Source organism: Paramisgurnus dabryanus, chromosome 2, assembly GCF_030506205.2.
Source record: "Paramisgurnus dabryanus chromosome 2, PD_genome_1.1, whole genome shotgun sequence".
NCBI classification, from domain to species: Eukaryota; Metazoa; Chordata; class Actinopteri; order Cypriniformes; family Cobitidae; genus Paramisgurnus; species Paramisgurnus dabryanus.
Window position 1 is genome coordinate 19637143 of NC_133338.1, and position 23244 is coordinate 19660386.

Consider the following 23244-nt stretch of genomic DNA (forward strand, 5'->3'; position numbering starts at 1 on the left):
AGGAAGTAACCGGTCGAGCCGGTTAACAAATCGAACTGAATCGAACTTTAGTTTTGGGCATAAGTTCTGGGTTGATGACGCAGGGCGCACAGCCCAAATAGCATGTCGAACTAAAAAAGAACCGAACAAAGTTTTCGATGATTGCCGAGGCGAAGATTGCCAATGATTCTGACGGATGAGTTGCTGACACTGCGTGTGAATCACAGAGGATTTGAACGAGCCTGATATGCAAAGTTTCTTGTTTTATTAGTTTCTTAATATGCTTGTTTTATTAAAAAGCTTTAGTTTTAGTACAATTTATTGTGCATGCAAATCATATTGTTGTCTTAAGGAAGACCAATGAGTTTAAAAGACAAGTTTATTTATTCTTTAAACTTACACATCCTCAATTGTGCACCAGTGTCTTTTAGGAATCTTATTCAAGTTGTAGGCTAGTCAAAACTGGTATCTGGCATTTACAATCCGCGAACCTGTGACCACAAACATTACTAACCTGTGAATGAAAGGCAATAAATCAGCTATGCCTTCACAAAATTAACGTTTTATTTGAATGTTTTAATGTGTTGACACAAACGACTTTATTTGAATGTTTCATTGATACAAGTTATTAGAAAATAAATGCGTAGCAATGTCATTTCTTCATGACGTCAGGAACTGTTGAATCGGCTTTTTGAACCGGTTCAATGAGCCGAACTGTTCGAAAAAAGCCGGTTCGCGGAAATGAATCGGACTTTGCATCACTAACAGATGGTTGGAAAATGTAACTAATGTAACTAAGTATTTTCCACCTCTGCTATCAAGTCCAAATAAATTCAGTTTAAGCTGATAATAGTCAGTTTACTGGCGTTTTTGGCAGCAGTCGCTATGAAAACCAGCCATTTTGTTGAATCATTTGCCACTCAACAGGCCAGGCTACGGCAAGGTCACATGGAAAAGTGACGTCAATGCAGGGCGGGATTTGCGTGGGATTTCCCCCTTTCTGGTCAATGTATCCCTGCCTCTGCTTAATTATTTTTATCCCCGGTGGGGATAAATTTATCCCCCCCTCAAAGTGATCAGTGCTACTACACTAGTGGCAAGACGGATCACAAAACTTATCACGGATCCGTGGTTTGATTAAAGTCAATTTTGTTTTAAAATGCGCTACTTTGGCTGGCTCGGATACAGCTGCCGTGCAGCCTCTCTGTATTCACCACTCTGAAGACTTGCTCAATGTCTTGCCCACGGTGCTATCTGATTGGTTACACATCCGGTTACACCTCACGAGTAATAGCCTATCAACACTTGCGAGATGGTTATGGAGCTGTGTGTCGAAACGATGGAAGGCAGCATATTCAGCCGCGTATTAATAAAGCGGGAATAAACATCACAATCTGATTATCTGTTTATGATGACAAGCAGAGTTAGTGTCCCAGTCACACCACTGAGAATGGCCGAAGTTTCACATGATAAATGCAGATGAAGCGTTTAGCGAGGAGCGGGCGCGTCCAGTTTGCGCAAATGAGGCTAATTGACCAACACATAATGCATCTGTCTTTTCTATCATTTCACTGTAGCTCAGCATCGCGGTGTAAAGTTTATGTTATTACTTTAAAAGCAGCAGTAAAACTGTAATGGTTTAACTTTGCAATCACTACATTGTTCATATTTATGTTTAGGTTGACACTACGTTGTGCCATAGTTTTGCCATTTAAGATTTAATTATTGCGTGTTTTTTCGTTAGTTTTTATTGCGTTAGGCTGCTTCATGAGTTAATAAGAAAAAAGATTTTACAATTCCTGCAAATGCAGTGATGAGTTCATGTTCTCATGATTTATTTTTATGAATTAAAATGTTTTGAAATGTGCTGTGGACAGAGACGCATTATGTCAAGAATTTAAAAAAATCGTCAATAAGCTCATAATTTGCAGACAGTGAGGTTCGGGTTTGTTCCGATCAGAGCTCGTGAGCGGTGAGCGCATTTCTGAATATTAGAAATATTTTAATTAGAAATATATAAAAAAATAATAATAATATTATAATGGATTTTTGTTAGGTCACACAACGATTACCAAATTTCTCTCTCATATTGCTCTTCATAACCACTGAAAACAGTCAAAAAAGTTAAAACTAGTGGTGGGTACAAAATGACTCATGACGAAATATGGTGGGTATGGTCGCCGAAATCGACGCCTATGAAAACATCCCCCCCTCTGTTTTTTTCACAAATCGCACCCTGCGTCAATGCATACCCAATCAAGAGGTGAACAGGTGACATGCATCAAACAATAATGGGATGATTAACTAGGAAACGAGGGGGCGGGGTCAGGAGACGAGACAGAAAGCACATGGCTTGAATAAACAAAGCCAGTGCTTTCACACAAAACATGGGCCTGTCATGATCCTGCCTCAAGACTAATAATAAAAAAGGATAAGAGGGCAGAATCATGACACCGTGTTCATCCTTCGGTGTGGATATGAGAATTTTTTATTATTACACATTTTATTATTCGCAATGTAAAAATCCTAACACGTCTGCTTGCTTAGAAATGTTGAGGGACCATTTGAGGTATGGTTAAAGAGCACCTATTGTCCGATTCACGATTTTACATTTCTTTTGGTGTGTAAGTGTGTATTAGTACATGTTAACGATATGCAAAAGTTTTTTTGGACTACAACAAACATAGGGATTGTAGGCAACAGTTTACTTCCTGGGCCTGTTGATGTGGACAAAAGTCTGACATTATCATAATTCCTCCAGCCTGTAAATTAACAGGATTGCATTGCATTGTGACCGAATCTTTCAAACATGGTAGGGAACGTCAAATTTCCGGCTGACGTCAGAGGTATTCAGGCCAATCCCAATGTACAGATTAGCTGGCCAATAAGGGACACAGCGCTTTTCAAATCGATGGGTTTTGTACAAAATCAATGTGTTTGAGGAAGGCAGGGATAACTGGAGCTACTAAAATGTACAGGAAGTGGAAAAAAATGTTTTTTTTAACCATAAAACTACGCAAACACATTGTATTATACCAAATACACAAAATAATTTTTTAGCAATGAAATAGGTGCACTTTAATGTTCACTGCAAAAAACATCATTGGCTGGGTTACGTGCCGATATGGCTCAGAGCAAACACAGATGACGGGGGCTTCTCAAGAAGCCAGATCACATCGGGAGCTTAAGAAGTGTGACCTGTGACAACGATCTCAAACTTTATCTGGACACATTGAATAAAGCATTTGCATAACAGATGGCCTGTCTGAGGTGAATGCAAACACAGGATTCAGCAGTTATTCACAGCGGTGGCAGTAGCGCAGACATAACTTGGAGATTTCCTTGTTTTGTTGTTTGTCACCTTGCATGAGAAAACAAATGCAAATGCATACAATGCAAATGTACACAAGTATAATGTCAGCCTGCTTATGCATTTGGGTCAGAAATAGATGAACTGGCTTTTAATGACCAAATTGTTTAATTTTGAATACGAAAATGTTCTGAGAAGAAGGATAAGATGTTTGTTGTAAGTGCGTGCCCTTATCTCAAGTATTGTGGATGCTTGCCAGGGTGTTGTTAACCTGCTGTCACGGCATGTCGTTGCTTCAGTCGAAGAAATCTTGATAGTGTTTGTTTTATTTTGGTGTGTACATACAGCTTAAGTTCAGCTTTCACAATCAAACATAATAATCTTTTAAAATAATAAGCCGTTTTAAATCGTATAAAAACAACAATACAGCTGGCTGTAGTATAGTTGAGTTCATATCCCTTAATAATGAACAATAGGAATAGAGTCATTAACTAATCCATTGAAAGCCAAACAGCTAGTGATTCATATACAGACCGCTGGTACACAGACCATCCTTGAAAATTAATCTCATTACTGTAGTCAACGGTAGGATGTATTTACAGTACGTAAACATGCAAAGCACCAATCTGCAGTTGTCTGGGAACAAAGGTCAACAATACACCTGTGCAAACATTACAATTACCCTTTCAGAAACGATAAGCGTATATGTACAATTTCTTAACTCACCTTAAAAGCGTTGTACCTGTCGTCCATGGCGTGTTTGATCATTAGATTCTTGAGCGTGGTCACGGCCAACTGCCTGATCTCTGGGCAACCGTGAAGTCCATCAGCCACCTCTCGTAGAAGCAGACCCACCAGGAAATGGTTCTTACAGTATTCCTCAGTCAGGCTGTACTCCAAACTCTGGTCTGAAACATTAAATTAGTTTACAGTCAAAGTCGTACCTAATGTTTTATATCCCCTTATTAGGAGAGAGGTCCTGGGGTCTCTGTGGCCTTTAAAAGAGCTCAACAGGCAACGCGCTATTTCATGCATCTTAACACCGCAATCCTACTGAATAGATGCGTTGATGCAAATGGAGTTTAACTTGAAAAAGTGGGCCACTTTTGACATTTGTGATAGTGAGTACCAAATGCAAGGACTGTATCTGAAGTTTGACGGCTGCCTACTTCAGCTTTCAGATGCTGTCTAAAAGCCGACTTTACTGCATTCCAGACAACAGAAACAGGAACCAAAGAGTGACAGAAAAAGCTTGTGTTTCGTGAAATAGGATATGAACTGTACGTCAGAAAATTAGCCCATGCTATACTAAAAGATTAATCCAGCCTGAGATGGTCTTTTCTGGTCACCCAGCTTGGTCAGGACTGTTTAACAAGTTTAACACTTGCTAGACCAGCTCAGACCACCTAAGACCATGAAACCAGTGTATCTACTATAAGTAAGGGATAATGTATAGGCAGCCGGTTGCCATTGCAGAAATAAGCCCAGACAGTGTGATCAGGATCCGAAGCGGAGGGTCTTGTATCACACTGAAGTCATATCAACCAGCTGTGTGTACATTATCCCATTTATTACACGGCAATTTACCTCACAAGTAAGGTAAGGAACATTAAATATTGATTTGAATGTTATATTTGCATGAATGTTTTATTTGCTAATTTTTAACGAATGCAGACCTTCCATGAGGAAAACCTGTTTTAAAATAAGACATTCAAATGTCACGAACACACTATTTGGTTTTATTATGTACATAATAATTTACATTTGTAAATATAATGTCATATATGTTTTAAAAAAAACATATTTATATTTAGTTTTGTGTAATATTACACGGTAGGGGAGAGCGGGGCACAACCAAAAAATATTTACGTTAGATTAATCATTTTTATGCTACAAATGAACACTTAAAGTTTGCTTAACCCTTATGTGTTGTTGGGGCCATTTTTGGCCATTTTTGCAATTTTTTTGTCTTAATTTGGCCACAACTTTCTCTGTGTTTCAGCAAATGGAATGATTTTTGGTGACAAATCTTATATTTACACATATTTTAAGAAAATGCTTTGAAATTTTTCAAAAACTTAACAATATACTGTGGGCAAATTTACTACCCTTACGTGTTGTTAGCGGCCAAAAAAGGCCACTAAATTAAACTGCTGTAAAAATTTATCGGATGAAATTTTTTTCACATTTTTTTGCATAAATCTGTTAATCAACCTCAGTACTGATCAAAACTACCAAATGTTTGCACAAATTCCATGATTTTAACTCTTTCATTGCCAAGTTTATAAGTAGTGTCACTGATTTGGGGAAAAAAAACACACAAAATGACAGATTTTCAATATAAAACGTGACTGTGGACTGGATTTTCTTTTACCTTTTTTACAGTCGTGGGCATGCCAAAGATTGGTAAAAACATTGGCTTTGATGCATTTTTAGTTTTTGTGCAGCATCAGATTAAATTTTTTTCTCCCTCATTTATTGTTTGTGGCCATTTTTTCCCCATTGACTTCCATTATAACAACATTTTTTGATTGCTGAGCCATGACACCTTATTACCATGCATTCTTGATTCTTTGTGCCTTTTCTTTTTGCAAAGAGGTAAAATTTGTCATTTTTACTGTTGATCACCATGTGGCACCATTAACCCTTTAGTAGCCTGTGCAAAAAAACAGAGCATAAATTCTGGTCTGTACATTGAGTTATATGGACTATAAAACCATTGTGTGTGTACGAGTGTGTGTGTGTGTGTGTGTGTGTGTGTGTGTGTGTGTGTGTGTGTGTGTGTGTGTGTGTGTGTGTGTGTGTGTAGGGTTAGTGTTAGTATTGAGGAGAGAGCACCTCCCTCGTGCACCAGTTAGTGCTGCACTGGTGAGAGGGATTTAGTCTCCTGTAGCTGTCCCTCTAGACACAAATCCACAGACACCAGCAGGCACCAGCAGCTCAGGAGTGAAGAGGGGAACATGCAAGTGGTGTACAGAACCAAAAAAAGAACAGTCAGCATTTGTATCCGTTGTGGTAGACACACTTGCAGAGAGCACCAAGTAATATGCTGCAAGTCCTGCTAAAAAGACTGAACACACACACGTACACATATACACACCAAAAAATTAGTTTGATTGTTTAGTTCTCCATCCATCCTCTACTCTTGCTTCATTGTTCAGTTTATTTGAAGTTGTTTTTGCATTTTGGTTCATAATAAATGTTGTTAATAAATCTGATGAAGAGAAGATTTTTTACAGATTTTTCCACACAGACGCACACACATGCAAGCACGCACGCACGCACACGCACGCACACACACACACACACACACACTCTCTCTCTCTCTCTCTCTCTCTCTCTCTAATATGCTGTTATAGTCCATATAACTCAATGTACAATCCAGAATTCAAGCTCTTTTTTTTGCACAGGCTACTAAAGGGTTAATTGTGCCACATGGTGATCAACAGTAAAAATGACAAATTTTACCTCTTTGCAAAAACTAAAACCACAAAGAATCAAAAATGCATGGTAATAAGGTGTCATGGCTCTGCAATCAAAAAATGTTGTTATAATGGAAGTCAATGGGGAAAAAATGGCCACAAACAATAAATGAGGGAGAAAAAAATTTTATCTGATGCTGCACAAAAACTAAAAATGCATCAAAGCCAATGTTTTTACCAATTTTTGGCATGCCCAAGACTGTGAAAAGGGTGAAAAAAAATTCAGTCCACAATCACTTTTTATATTGAAAATCAGTGATTTTGTGTTTTTTTTTTTCTCAAATCAGTGGCACCACTTATGAGCTTGGCAATTAAAGAGTTAAAATCATGAAATTTTTGGAAACATTTGGTAGTTTTGATCAGTTCTGAGGTTGATTAACAGATTTATGCAAAAAAATTTAAGAAAAATATTAATCTGATACATTTTTACAGCCGTTTAATTTAGTGGCCTTTTTTGGCCGCTAACAACATGAAAGGGTAGTGAATTGGAACAAGGCACAAGGGTTAAGGGACCTACCGTTATCGTACAATTACAACGAAAGTGACAGGAGTGCAAACTTTACAACATTGGGTTTGTTTTAACACCTGGTAGAAAGTTTGGTTAAAAGACAAATAATTAAATAATATTCTGTCTATATTGATATTGTTTATATATCTGCCTATAAAAGATAGATATTCACACATTCATCCATCCATGATCCTTCATCTAACCATCCTTGTATTAGGCATCAATGCATTTAAATAGATTTTTCTGAAAGCGCTTCATAATTAAGACAAAATTGTGATTGCGTGTAGTGGGCAGCGCTCCGACATGTGGTGCTTTCGCACTTTCGGCGACCCGAGTTCGATTCCCGGCATGTGGTCATTTGCCGATCCCATACCCCTATCTCCCCCCTGTACTTTCCTGTCCTCTCCTTAGGGGTTGTGCACACCAAAACTTTTAAACGCAGCCTGGATAACTGCAAATGCCAGCTGTTTTTTCAGCTGAGTGCCAGCTTTCTTCAGCTGAGCGCTTTGGTTGCTGTGATACTTTAGCTGTGAGCCGGTTGGTTGCTGTGGTAATCTCCCGCCCCTCCTCTACTGTGATTGCTTTTTACCCAAAGTTGAATATTCTTCAACTCTCGGCGCTCAGTGTTGAGCGTGGAAAAAACGCAGAGCGCTGGTTATCAGTGCGGAAGAAAAACGCTAGCTGCTGGCTTATTTGAAAAACAAAGAGCTTCCACTGGAAACAATTGAAAACATGCGCTGGCCCCGGGCGTAAAAGCTTTGGTGTGCACACTCCATTACTCACTGTTAAATGAAGGCAAAAATGGCCAAAATTTGTATTGTTTTTTTAATTTTTGATTGTGAGTTATTTCCCCTATCATTTTGATTAATAGTATTTACATTACAACTAACCCCACTGTGTAAAAAATTATTTCAATCCCAGCTATCAGTTACCAGGAGTTGCTGACATGTTTTAAAATAGTGTGTTGTTTTAGGTAACAAGACAGTGATTATAATAATATAATCTTGGATTTGGTCACTTAGTTAGAAATCGAAAAAAAAAACTTAAGATGAAGAAATTTACTTTAATGCCTCCAAAACACTCACAAATTAACAGGAGATCATCTTCTGACAGTAAGAGAAAAAGACCAAAAGCACAAATTGCTCGGCCCTGTATAAATATGTAAAGTAGCTGCGACACCATTAACCCCGCGTTAGTTTGTGCCCCGTTCACTCCTACATGTGAAAATGATTTTCAGCATCTGGGTTACCATGTGTTATTAGTTTTGAGCGATTGTTCTGTGAATAAAAAACATGCAAATGTTGCCAATGGCCAATCAGAATCAAGCATTCCAATGAGCCGTGTAATAATCAGAAAAAAAATGCAACACCCACGTCAAAGATGAAAAAATCCACACAAGATGTTTCTGCACTCAGTCGTAAATTCAAGTGAGGACAGAGCATAGCAGACAAATATAGTACATGATATACACTTCATTAAAACGGTCAAATGTAACAGCAACGAACAACATAAAACTCAGACAACACGAAAGATTGCCCTTTTAATCCCTTTGTTGTCAGAGATCATCCAAAATCTCACAATACGTATTCTTGCATCCGAGCAAAGCAGACTCTTGGTGTTTTTTTATGAGAGGAAAAGTGAAGGCATCTTTCTGGAGAGTCAGATGCGGTTAGACTGATGATAATGCAGGAGCATAGCAAGATGTTTAGTGAGGTTAATTTGGTGCGTTTGGGTCGGCATCACCTACCTAAGACACCGAAACACTCCGCCGCATACGAAATAAAATCTGAAATAATGAATAAAGGAAGCGATCATGCAGGATTGTCATCATCAGTGGTGAGAGTGAACTTGTGAGAGGGGCTGTATTCAGAATGTAACACTAGATTAAATACAACACACAGTACATACTGTATACTGTTTTTCTTAGAAAAGCATGTGAAATGCATAACAACAAGTTTCCCTGTATAATGCCATGTTGTTGCCACATGATTCGTCTAAATCATGGCGTGCCATCTAGACACTGTAACTGGCACCCCTTTCCCATGGAAAGTACATACTGATAAAATGAACATGTATGCATTTTTGGATAGTGTCTGGCGAATATGGGAAGTATTATTTAGACTGCAGTAGCTCTGAAATATTTTTTTGGTGAAAATTTTTACCAGAATCAGCAAATTTTCATTTACAAACTAAAGACAGCCATGTTGTTAATGAACCATATGAACGTATTTAATGCAAAGTTAAATTTATTTAATGAAAGTTAGATTGTACAAGATAACATAAAACCCTGTGTGTCTGGGTTTTCTGGTTACACAACAAGTCGTTAGACTGGGTTTCAAGGCGTGGTGCAATGGATGAGAGCATGGGGGGTGAGAGAGAGAGCCATGGCATGTTGGTAGCCACAAAAATAGGGAAGACAGACCTACCCTGGACTCTCTGCATCTTGGTACGACCAAACGCCATAGGCAGGTTGAGAGGGATGTAGTGCTCGTGGTTGCACACCGTCATGAGGAATTCGAATTTCATCTCTGTAAGCACCTGCAGATATAAAAAAGTTGTATAAAACACAGTGGTAGTGCAATTTTAGAGAGTCCTATTGAAACTATATCCCAGATATGACGTTATAACAGCTTGCAATTTAAGAGTATCAAAGAGATCATAAACAAAACGTTTTGAAGTAAAAGACAGGTGGTTAACCACAAACTATTACAAAAATGACATCTGATGTTGTGTGCGCATGTCCTGAACTATCACATGTGTATAGGAATAATTGCCTACAGTCCTTTGAAATGGCCCATCATCAATTATTCCTTACATATAATAATTTTTTTCAGCTGTTGTCTCATGTAGCACAACTGAAGAAAGAGGTTTGATTAAATATTCAGTATTACTGTAAATATTCTGTCTCAGGCTGGTCATCTGTCTGGGGTGTATGGTGAAAACTATGCTGGGTTATGCTTCAGCACTCCCTGCAGTCCTACACAGGTTTAGCAATACAGAAGATAAAGTAGATCGATGGCTTGTGCACTGAACTGTGCTGTACATGTCTTCTAAGAAAAGTCTAAACAGACTGTGTATTTTCTAGTTAAAATGAGTCATGGGTTATGATAGGATCTAAACTAAACAGAGCAGAACAGATGATGAGCTTAGGTCGGTTGTGAAATGTTTTACTGTGAAGAGTTTTTACCTAAGAATCAAATAAAAAATACTTCTGTGATGTCACTTATGTTTCAATAAAAAGTGTAATGGAAATATAGGAGTGGTTTTCTGGAGAGGGTTAAGATTAATATATATATATAAAGATATGTCAGTGCAAGCTGATCTCAGTTAGGACAAATCAAACAAGCATTTTAGTCTTGGACTAGACTCAAGCCCTGTCCGGGAAACGGTCCATACAGTAAATGATCTTAAAAGGCCCATCCCTTTTTTAAATCTGACATTTTAACCATTTCACACTAAATCATGTGAACATGTCAATTGCAATTAGTACACATTAGTAAACTGTGGTGCTACTGCTGACATTAATGTGAAGACCCCCAAGTCCCCACTGTTGTAAATTTAATAAAACCTGCATGTTTAAAATATGTGTTTGATGCTTATCATTTTGTTTTCTTTTCCTAAAAGCAGAACTGAACGTATTAAAGTATATTGTAATACACTGCAATACATTTCTAAAGATAAAGATTTATTCTTTAAACTTTGCTCATTTTATTTTATTATCCCTTCTTCCCCTGCCGTTTGAGTAGGAGTATGATATTGCTCTATTGTGAGTGAGTCACAGCCATGCTGATATACAGTAGAGCCATATCACATAACTATGAGAGTGATATTGCCTTTAAACAACACGTGTGTAAAAAAATTAAAACAAACAAAGGAGTGTCTTTAAAAGTCTCTTTTTTTGTGGAACTACTTCCTTCAGCCATGGATTCGAAGGCCAGGATGACACGTAACCCTTTTAGTCATTTGTTTTAAATGTCATAACTGACTCTATTATTGCATGTGATAAAAGCAGGAAGATTTGCTTAGTTATAACACTATATATGCATCAGGATACATGTTAAAAACAAGTTGGTATAGCAGCGTTTATAGATGGTATAGCATTCAGCTTAAGGCAAAGACTATGCAACAAAGTAATAAAGGTGACTACTATTTTTCTGATTATTACTTTGTAACAATCATTATGGTGCCTTGGCCTGTATAAAAAAATTAGTAGGTTGCTACACCAAAACATTGACCAATTTTAGATTTTACAAATGTGAAACACTGCAGAAAACATGAAAACCTTTCCTATTATGAAAGGCACTATATCTTGAAATTAAATTAAATTAAACTGTACAACTTTGGTTTCACTTTTAAGTAGAGTAGCACTGCATTGACCATATAATAGAGTTCAATGAACTATACGTGCACGATCTTGCCTACCTTTGGATCTTTAAGGCTGAAGCCACACATGTAGTCATTTATCAGACTGAAAGCAAATCCTCTGTTCATAAATGTGAGGCAGCGCTGTTGGGAGACACAAACACAGTCATGCAAAACTATTCTATAACAGGCTTAGGTGAAATGTGTTTAAAAGGTCAAGATTTGAACCAGCATTTTAGACACATGAACATATGGTGACTAAGCCCAAACTATGTAAGGCACAAAAAAATTTTTTCCTAAGCCACAGCCCTTCACAATAATTTCTATCAATATTTTACTTTTTATACAGTTGCACAAGATAATGAATTACCGGTGTAAGCTATTTACAGAAGTGTATACAGATAGAAATTTCAATAGAAAAAACTATAAATTATCCGTGTACAGTAGGCCTCACCCCATTTCCTTTCTTCTACAAAGTTTACATCATTGCAGTTTCATTATTAGTGAGAATGCCATCTGAAACTATGAAACTATCAATATATGTTTTGCCAAATGTAAAGACGTAATTCTTTTATTAACGCATTTTGGGTGAACCTATAATTTAATAATTCTTTATTGAAATGCTAAAGAGTTCATTCTGAGCTTAACGAAGTACAACTTTAATACACACCCAAAATGTGTTAGACTAGATCATATAGAAGCACAAAAATATTAGGCCTTACTTAAAATGCTACACATGTAGGCATGTTTTATCTGACTTCTAGAGTTATAATTGAACCTAATGAATCATAGGAGTAAGGCCTGACCTTAATGAGGTCCTAGAGAGTACGACCTGACCTTAAAGAGGTCTTTAAGAGTTAGATCTGACCTTAATGAGGTCCTAAAGAGTTAGACCTGACTTTAATGAGATCCTAAAGAGTTCGACCTGACCTCAATGAAGTCCAAGAGAGTTAAACCTGACCTTAATGAAGTCCAAGAGAGTTAGACCTGACCTTAATGAAGGCCCAAAGAGTTAGACCTGACCCTAATGAAGTCCTAGAGAGTTAGACCTGACCTTAATTAAGTCCTAGGACCTACAGAGTTAGACCTGATCTTATAAATAGTGGAAATAAAAATTACTATGGGCAAGTCAATGTGTGAACTACTTCTTTAATAATGCTCTGAAGAGTTAGGCCTGACCTTAATAAAGTCCTAAATGTTCAGACCTGACCTTAATGAAGTCCTAAAGAGTTAAACCTCATCATAAAAAGCTCTACCTGACCTTAATAAAGCTCTGCAGGGTTAGACCTGACCTTAATAAAGTCCTTAAGAGTTAGACCTAACCATAAAAAGCTCTGAATAGTTAAACCTGGCCTTAATGAAGCCCTTAAGAGTTCGACCTGACCTTAACTCTTTCCCTGCCATTGACGAGTTATCTCGTCAATCTGCAATACCGCTATTATCCACAAGGAACTTATAAAACTTATAAAACCTGGAAGTATTGCCCTAGGGCAAACAGCTGTATGTCTGTGTAAGTTTTAAGGATCGCTCTGCATCTGATCTCTATCAAAAGTCTTTCACAAAAATTTAATTATCTCAGCTTTTTGCTCAAAATTTGGTGTTTTGGATTAAACTACATTAAAGGTGATAAAAACAGAACACATGAAGGTAGGATGAAACAGATTTTTTTAGTTTGAAAGCAGAGGGTCTGTTCTTTTATTTCATATACTGTATGTTTACATATTTAAAAAGGAGCATTTTCTGGAAGACTTTTGTGAAAATCATGAAAAATGCTTGCGGGGAAAGAGTTAATGAAGCCCTAAAGAGTTAGACCAGACCTTAATGAAGCCCTAAAGAGTTTGACCTGACCTTAATGATGTCCTAAAGAGTTAGACCAGACCTAAATGAAGCCCTAAAGAGTTTGACCTGACCTTAATGAGGTTCTAAAGAGTTAGACCTGACCTTAATGAAGTCCTAAAGAGTTAGACCTGACCTTAATGAAGTCCTAAAGAGTTAGACCTGGCTTTAATGAGTTCCTAAAGAGTTAGACCTGACGTTAATGAAGTCCTAAAGAGTTAGACCTGACCTTAATGAAGCCCTAAAGTGTTAGACCTCACCATAAAAAGCTCTGAAGAGTTAAACCAGGCCTTAATGAAGCCCTAAAGAGTTCGAACGGACCTTAATGAAGCCCCAAAGAGTTAGAACTGACCCTAATGAAGTCCTAGAGAGTTAGACCTGACCTTAATGAAGTCCTAGGACCTAGAGAGTTAGACCTGATCTTAAAGGAGTAGTTCATCCAAAAAATGGTGCCCATTAACTTTTCATAATGGGAATAAAAGTTACTATGGTGAAGTCAATGTGTGAACTACTACTTTAATAATGCGCTGTAGAGTTAGGCCTGACCTTAATAAAGTCCTAAATGGTCAGACCTGACCTTAGTAAAGTCCTAAAGAGTTAGACCTAACCATAAAAAGCTCTGAAGAGTTAAACCTGGCCTTAATGAAGCCCTAAAGAGTTCGGGCAGACCATAATGAGGTCCTTAAGAGTTAGACCTGACCTTAATGAAGTCCTAAAGAGTTAGACCTCATCATAAAAAGCTCTGAAGAGTTAAACCAGGGCTTAATGAAGCCCTAAAGGGTTAGACCTGACCTTAATGAAGCCCTAAAGACTTCGAACGGACCTTAATGAAGCCCCAAAGAGTTAGACCTGACCCTAATGAAGTCCTAGAGAGTTAGTGCTGACCATAATGAAGTCCTAGGACCTAGAGAGTTAGACCTGATCTTAAAGGAGTAGTTCATCCAAAAAATGGTGCCCATTAACTTTTCATAGTGGGAATAAAAATTACTATGGTCAAGTCAATGTGTGAACTACTTCTTTAATAATGCTCTGTAGAGTTAGAGCTGACCTTAATAAAGTCCTAAATGGTCAGACCTGACTTTAATAAAGTCCTAAAGAGTTAAACCTCATTATAAAAAGCTATACCTGACCTTAATAAAGCTCTGAAGGGTTAGACCTGACCTTAATAAAGTCCTAAAGAGTTAGACCTAACCATAAAAAGCTCTGAATAGTTAAACCGGACCTTAATGAATCCCTAAAGAGTTCGACCTGACCTTAATGAAACCCTAAAGAGTTAGACCTGACCTTAATGAAGCCCTAAAGAGTTAGACCTCACCATAAAAAAGGTCTGAAGAGTTAAACTGGCCTTAATGAGGTCCTAAAGAGTTCAACCTTATCTTAATGAAGCCCTAAAGAGTTCGACCTGACCTTAATGAGGTCCTAAAGAGTTAGATCTGACCTTAATGAGGTCCTAAAGAGGTAGACCTGACCTTAATGAGGTCCTAAAGAGTTAGACCTGACCTTAATAAAGCTCTGAAGGGTTAGACCTGACCTTAATAAAGTCCTAAAGAGTTCAACCTGACCTTAATGACGTCCTAAAGAGTTAGACCTCACCATTAAAAAGCTCAGAATAGTTAAACCTGGCATTAATGAGGTCTTAAAGAGTTCAACCTTATCTTAATGAAGCCCTAAAGAGTTCGACCGGACCTTAATGAGGTTTTAAAGAGTTAGACCTGACCATAATGAAGCCCTAAAGAGTTAGACCTGACCTTAATGAAGCCCTAAAGAGTTTGACCTAACCTTAATAAAGTCCTAAAACCTGACGTAAATTGAAGTACTATATCTTTAGGCCTGACCTTAATAAAGAAAGCCAGGCCGAAATTGATACAACGGGCCTCCTCTGGAATCTCCACGTAGCGGATGGTGATGTGAGGGATGATTGATAACAGCAGAGACTGCAGCGCTTGGTGGAACGAGTCAGGAAACCTTTGAGTACGAGGCATCTGTAGGTAAAACAAGGGGGCCAACGCTTAATAAAGTGTGTTACAGGAATTAATAGATTTCTGCTTAGTTTCAGTGGATGGAGCAAACAAACACAATCAAATAACTCAGATTATTATAAATATTACAATTATTAGACATAAATGTAAGTAATGTGGAATGATTTTCTTCTTATTTTAGCTGTCAACACTTACAAAGAAAGATAAAACACACACTATAAAAAAATTCCATAGAAATTGCAGCTGGGTTGACAGTAATTTACCGTAGATTTACATTTATGTTATTTACTGGCAAGAGTTTGTTCAAAGTTACAAGTCTTTCTCTTTACAGAGTAAAACAAAAAAAAAACAGTATCAAGCAAAACATTCTGGAAAACAAAATCTGAAGCAAAAACAGAAAAAGGTTGATGATGATTTCTGGTTCCCAGAATGCTTTGCATGAGGCTGTTATTGTATAGTTTTATTCTGTAAAGATAAAGACTTGTTAATATTTAAAATTTATTTTACTTTGAACAAACTCTTGCTAGTAAATAACATAAACGTAAATCTACGGTAAATTTGTAAGTTGCATTGGATAAAACATTTTTTATATCTTGTTTTAGACGTACAGTATGTTATGGAATGCATAAAGTCAGGTTTATACAACACACCTCTTACAACAAACCTGTAAATTACAAACAAGATCATGGTTTCAGTTATGCAAATGTGACTCACAAGCATGTCAAATGGGTCTGAACATGTCTGGAATGAAGTGATGTAAAAAAATGTCAAACACATGCATGGTGTACATTCAAAGTATTTTCTTTTTCAAATACTTTGACCATACACACTTTATAAGAATGAGGAAGTTCTGCGCACAAATGTCAAGTCCTGCAACATCCTGCCTTGGTACCTCAGAATTATTTACAAGTAAGTCTATTGCACTAAAATGTAAAAATGATGACGAAAAAAGGAAATGGAATACAATTGAGTCCACATTTCTCTCAGATAACATTAAAGGAGGCTGTTTCTTGGTGATAGTACTTCAAGGTCTTGATCTAATGACTTCTTGGCTAACATGTGCGGGAAGTACAGTACACTCACTTTCATTCTGTTGCCATCCTGAAGGTACTGTGCCATTGACTTAGCCATAGTCTCGAAGAAGAACCAGGAATACTGTAATATAAGACAGAGAGAGAGAGAGAGAGAGAGAGACAGACAGAGAAATAATAATGTAACGAATAATGAATCAATATGGATGGCCATATAGTCATTCTAAATAATATGGATGGCCATATAGTCATTCTAAATAATATAAAGGTGTACATCACATACCTGTACCATATAATATATACCAAAGAAATTAAAAATTATTCTTATAATATATTAACTATTTTTATAGTTAGTACTACTGATATATACATTTTATAATTGTTTTCGCAGTTGGTATTGCTAAGTACTTGTGTTTTGTATTAATACCATAAATCCTATATATTCCATATCCCATTTTTTTACATTTGCCTGTAGCCTTCTACTCTGAATTCACTATAAAGCTGCTTTTCTACAATCCAAAATTATGAATAAATCAGATAAATGTCATTTAAAAAAAAAATCAAATGACATCTTTTAAATATCGTTATTGGTTCTCGTTCATCAAATGAAGACTTAATTGTACCACCTCTGTAAATTTTCTAAGACAATAAAGTTTGCCATCAAAAGTCACCGATTTTTAAAAAAAATTCAACGAAACACAAAATATCTTGAACTTTATAACTCTTTATAATATCTACCAGATAATAAAATGGTAGATATTATAAATCGTAAACACCAAGGCAAAGTGAAAATGAAAGGCACTGACTGTACAAAGCACTTTTCTTTCCATTCACTTATAGATCATAGTCACAGATATGACCTTTGAGTCCACTGAACAGCTCAGGAATGAGCATTCAGTTTTTTTTATTGTGTACAAGAATGTGAATAGACTTCTTGCACTAAGCTTCGTGAAAGCAAAAGTGTTATAAAGATTTTGAAGTCCATATATTTTTTGAGACGTAAGCAGAAATACTCTAAACATCACCAGGCAGGTACATAATCCATCAAAGGAAAATCAACATTTCAATGTCATATGGCATTGCTACAGTCAAAAGCACGTTATTTGCTGTATTTGCTGTGTTTATGGTTCAAAAAGCATGCTATTTGCCACATGCTGTACATTATTGTTGCTCCATTGTTGCCCTGCATTGCTGAAACGCATCGATTTGTACAAAGTTCATCGTACAATAAAAAGCGCGTAGTGCTCTGATTGGCCAACAAACCAGTGCATTGTGAATGGCCGAATACCTAGAGCATGTGACGGAAATGTTACGCACCTTACCATATTTGGAATATTTGCTCCCAATGCAATACGAATGGGCGAATCAACTACAGCATGAATAAAAGTGATGCCTTACTTTGCATATACATTTAGGGCCTGGACTTTAAAAAGAAAATGTCTTTGGGTTTGAGACTTTTACAAACTTTACATATTGCATAAACAGCTCCTAACACTATAAAGACAAAGGAAAACATGAACTCGGATCAGATGACTCCTTTAATTCAGCAGAAACCAATCTGAGAAAGAAATAACAATAGCAAACGTAATAGCAAAGGTAAACAATAGCATGTCAGGATTTCTCTTCACACAGTGGTCTGTTGCAGACAATAGATAACCTAACGCACATCACAAAAGATTATGGAGACTAATAAAGACTAAAGACCACATTATTGATTTTACATTGTGTTTGTTTGTTTTTGGAAAAAATGATCTGTCCTTGCAGCACATTTGTCAGCAGATATATCTGTTTCTGGTTAATTTTTAATCATTATATCATTTTAAATTTGATTAAAGTGCATTCTGCATAATAATTTGGAACAGCATATTTTTCAAAGTATTAAAGTATCTTTTGAGATTTTTATTTAATTTAAATATTATAACACTCACACTGTCAAATAACCATTGAGGGTACAATAAAATTTGTAAACTTACTGACTGTATTGGGAAAATAAACAAAAATGGCATGTGCATAATTATTTGAAATGCTGTATAAATACCAACAACTTCAGATCTCAAAATCGTTTCATGCGTGAGAACATTGTTTCATTGACAGATTGCTTTATGTCCGTAGGTAAATGCACATTGTTTTTTGCAAGCAGCAGTTAATGTATTGTTTCACTTGAAGGAACATCTGCCTTTTTCAGCCCTGTATGATTTTTAAAGACTTGCCAGCTGATTTATTTAAAGTCAAATAATCTACATAAATGTGCAGTTGTCACTGAACATGATTATTGCATCGTATAAAATATCATCAATCATCAATGAATCAAAATACTATTATCGAGAAGGACAGTGTGGTAAGGAGTACATTTGATAAAAAATATATATATTAAGGGGTGAATTTCAGCTCATTTGAGATTTGTCCCGTTTAAGCTATGAATTTACTGTTTTAATCAAGTGTCCTCCGTTAAAGGTAGAAATAATGATAAAAAGATGTAGATGCGCAGAAGACTCTTACTGTAAATGACTGAGATGTACAGAAAAAAACAGGAAAGTAGTTGTGCAAGTAGTCCCTTAAGACCAAATAAACATAAATACAGCAGCACCATCTACTAGGCAAACAGAGATTACAGCAATAGATGTTAGAAAGATAATTTATTGCCACCTTGTTTTTATAGCTTTCAGATCACACAACCAGAACACAAACATTATTCACAAGTTTAACGGCTTCCCTACCTTGATTAGTTTGTCACAGGTGTTGAAATCTGCAGTCTGCTTGAGTATAGCAGTTACGGCTACAGCTAAAACTTCATGAGTTGTCACCGAGTTTCCTGAAGTTGAGTTGTTGGTCCGAAACACATACTGTAAAAAAAAAAAAACACTTTGATCTGACAATAAATATTTTACATTTTGAAGACCATGCCCAGAAGCTAAAACTTATAAAAATACACCAAGATGTATCTCTAATAAGCAATTAGCCAAGGTTTTGCACTGTAAAAAGAATTTATAGTCCAGGCGTTTTAGGAAAAAAGTGTGAACAAATTGCAATAAAATCAAACTCAACTAATTTTGTATCATCCATATGTCCTGAGTAAGGAAAAAAAACCAAATGTTTAGATCTGTTGTGGTATTTATGCAAATTAGCACATCTTTAATTAGATTATCCATGTTAACAAACAATAAAAAAAAACTTGTAATACATTTTTTGTTTGTCTTGATATAAGTACTCAACTCAGTAATTTTCATGATGATATCTAAAGGTTGAATTTTTTAGCCTATTCATGTGAGAAAAATAATGAATAGGCGTATGAATAGGAAGTATTTGTTCCCTAATGTTTTCTAACTTTCCCCTAATGGGATTCTTCAGGGCTTTTTTCCTTACTTAGGACATAATGAGGGTACAAAATCAGTCGAGTTTAATTCTGTTGCAATTTGTTCACGGTTGACCCCATTTGGCTTAAAACGCCTGGACTACTAGTGCAAAATTTTGAAACACTTTTTTGTTCTTGTTTGGAAGTAGTGAATAAGACTGCACAGTACACAGACAGCTACTCCATGTTTTGCTAGGGTTGATGCTAAAACAAGGCTACACAGTCATTAAATTCATGAATTATATCCTCATCACCCAGTCAGGGTTTATTTTACAATAATGACCTGCTAAATGATAAAGTTAGGGCATAGTATTAATTATAAGAGTAGAGTATTAATGTGTTGTACCTTGAGAAAGGAGCGCAGGTAATGTTCCAGACCCTCCTCGTGACACTGAGACACAATGTGAATTATAACACTGCGGATAACAATCACAATGGCCATGTTAATGTATGTGAGCATTTTCTACCATCAAAACACATGAAAAGACACAAATGGATGGATAAATAAATAAATAACTTACAAAACTCATTTTGCATACATAAAATCACAAAAAATCCGTCAAAATCACACATAAACAAAAAAGATTTGGCACCCAGAGGCAGCCAGTGACTTGTCTTCCGAGGGGCACAAATTCAAAATATGTGTTCGGACTGTCATGTGAACCATATAGAGGTGCCAAAAGTGCGGCCGGTGACTTCTTTTTGAGGGCACATGATGCCAAGTTCGTCACTACATGTATTTAGTGGCTAGTCATGTAAAAATATGTGTCCGGCGTGTTATGTAAACATGTGCATCATGCGTGATGTCAAAATACATGCCCGCTGCAGACACTTCAAAGGGGTTTGTGATAAAAGATACGCTTGCGTTCACAAAATACTCGCAAGACACTAACTTAACACTAAACTCTGATTACACATGAGATTAAGAGAGTATTTGGCAAACATAAGCAGCTCTTGCACCTCTAGACTCCAACTACTATAAAATAAGGATACAGCGCCTAATGCCCCATTCAGACAGCCAATGACAAGCAGTAGCAGAGCGACGCGATCTCATTCATTTCAATGGAAACCTGGCGACTTCCGGCGACACGAGCGAAAGTGACCGTTGGCGACCGTATGGGCGTGTCCAGCGACACGAGAAAGTTAAGAAAAGTTTAACTTTATGCAAATGTTGAGCGAATTTCGGGAGCGACTACCAATGAGAACGAAACAGTGGAGTTCACGTCATCCTTCTCTCGTCAGTTACTGGAGTGGATCGTACTCATTTGTTTATGACAAGCAGATTTAGAAACGCCTCATTGAAAGAGACGAGTGACACACAGCGATAACATTGCTGGCTGTCTGAACGAGGGGTAAGAGGGTAACTCACCGTGTTGAGTTGACAGCAATATCTTGACTGTCTTTGTTTGCCATCGTGAGGACTTCAAAGAGTTGAACAAGAACTGTAGGTAGGAACTTAATGGTGACCTGAGTCTCTACTGCATGCAGGCACTAAATGAGGAAGAACACAAAATAATTGCCATATTCATATTGCCATATGCACGTATGCAATATTTCGATAATTTTTATATATTGTGCAGCCCTAACTGTAATACTTGAAACATGTTATATAATTTTCAGTTTTTCAAAATATTTATATTTTTTTGGATTTACATCCAATTTCACTGTATCTTTTATCGCAGTATTTAACAAGCTACCGCACATCACAACTTCCTTTAATATGTGTTGTTAATTTACACTGTTAGAAGGTATAGAGAATTTAAAATCCAACCAACAGCGATGATGTCACGAAATCCTATTTACATTATATTTGCATAATGTACTGGGTAAACCCAGATTTCTTGTACTTTTCTTGTACTTTAGTTACTTGTAAACTTTAATCGGACAGCTTTAAAAACTAGCACCTTCCGAAAAGCAAAGTAATGCTATTTAATGATATTATTTATGTATTTCAATAACATCAACAGTAAAAAGATTTGAAGAGTTTCATTGCAAAACGAGATAAATCCATTTTTAAAATTTTTGTCAAAACATGTTTATTATTATGTTATCATGTTATTATGTTGTTTTATGGTGCTACTTAGCTGTATTTTTTAAGTTATGAAGGTTTAAATTAAAACAAACCAACTGCAGTTGAATTGATATTAATTGGAATGCACAACCAAAAAACGAGATTTCTGAAAAATAAAAAAACTGAGTTATTGTTGTTTAAGTTAATTCAACCCAAAAAATATTAGTTTGACTCAGCAACACAAACACTTTTTTTGAAACAACAAATCTTTTTTTTACATTGAAGGATGTGCATTTTTTGCTATGTTTTCTATATATTCCTTACCTTTAGGTACTTGATAAGTTCGGCAGGATTTCCCTGTGACATTGACCTCGTCAGCTGACAATGCTGGAAAAAATTGTGGAGGTGCAAATCCTGGGGAGAAATTTTAAGATAAGAACTACACTGTTTATTCATTTTTATAATGATTCATTTTTAAATATGCTTATTAAAATGATACGGTTAAACTAAAACAAAATGGTAATAAGATTACTCTTTACAGTGCATGTATACTGCAAATGAAGGTTAATATGCCAAACGATCCTAATATCAGATCAACATACCTGAGAATAAATTGTTGAAGCTACATTTGTGCGCACTTTGAATAATGATTTGGCATTATCCACCCATCTGATGTCCAAGGAAGACTGCAAATAAACAGGTATGAATAAAAAGTGAACAACTAAATGACAGAATGCAGCGACTAATAAAGATATCAATCAAATAAATCAATAACTTGTTTTAAATGCTGGACATCCTGTGAGTGCTGCAAGAATACCTTTACCTTCTTTGACTCTTGGCTTGACATGTAACCAGCAGGTAGATTAGCAGATACAGGGAGTTGTAATTCCGAGGACTGCATTCTGCCATCCTTAATTAAAGGAGCCCAGGAATAACCCACTGCAGAATACCAGAGTTAATAGTGCATTTATACAGGCACACAAACACACATCTCTTACACACTCAGGCCTACCCAGTGTTTCCACTCCCTCTCTCTTCTTGGTGGTGGTTTTGTTGCCGAGCTCACAGCTTATATGGTAGAAGGTAAACAGAACGTGATGCCTCTCATGGACGTGAACAGGAAGCTCAATTTTAATCTGAGACAGAAAAAATATATTTATCATTTAAGTCATTTCTTGTATAAAAACACACACAAAAAAATTATAAAGTGTCACTCTCTTTCTTGTCACAAGTCGGCAGTAAAATGCCACTTTCTGCGTGCGGATACGTGTGGCATTTAACCTCAAGTTCTTAAAGGTATAGTGCACTCGAAATAAAAATTTTAGTTATTTAAAAACCCATTTGCTTGGAACAACATTGGTGGGAATAAATAACAAAATTTCAATTTATTTGAA

General features: G+C 36.5%; 1 protein-coding gene across 2 annotated transcripts in view; it reads right to left on the bottom strand.

The window, feature by feature from the left end:
• dock11 (dedicator of cytokinesis 11) overlaps positions 1 to 23244 on the bottom strand; it is a 107824-nt gene that overhangs the window by 38284 nt on the left and 46296 nt on the right. The window contains exons 20-32 of one of the 2 annotated variants that reach the window (XM_065275515.2): positions 22863 to 22986; positions 22674 to 22789; positions 22453 to 22536; positions 22175 to 22264; positions 21209 to 21330; positions 20186 to 20255; positions 19205 to 19330; positions 16540 to 16611; positions 15313 to 15459; positions 11702 to 11785; positions 9706 to 9817; positions 9027 to 9065; positions 4016 to 4197 (exon numbers count right to left, since the gene is read on the bottom strand). In XM_065275515.2, coding sequence (XP_065131587.1) covers positions 4016 to 4197; positions 9027 to 9065; positions 9706 to 9817; positions 11702 to 11785; positions 15313 to 15459; positions 16540 to 16611; positions 19205 to 19330; positions 20186 to 20255; positions 21209 to 21330; positions 22175 to 22264; positions 22453 to 22536; positions 22674 to 22789; positions 22863 to 22986 — 1368 coding nt within the window. The remainder of the gene's footprint in view (positions 1 to 4015; positions 4198 to 9026; positions 9066 to 9705; positions 9818 to 11701; positions 11786 to 15312; positions 15460 to 16539; positions 16612 to 19204; positions 19331 to 20185; positions 20256 to 21208; positions 21331 to 22174; positions 22265 to 22452; positions 22537 to 22673; positions 22790 to 22862; positions 22987 to 23244) is intronic. The other variant, XM_065275518.2, reaches the window with a different exon arrangement.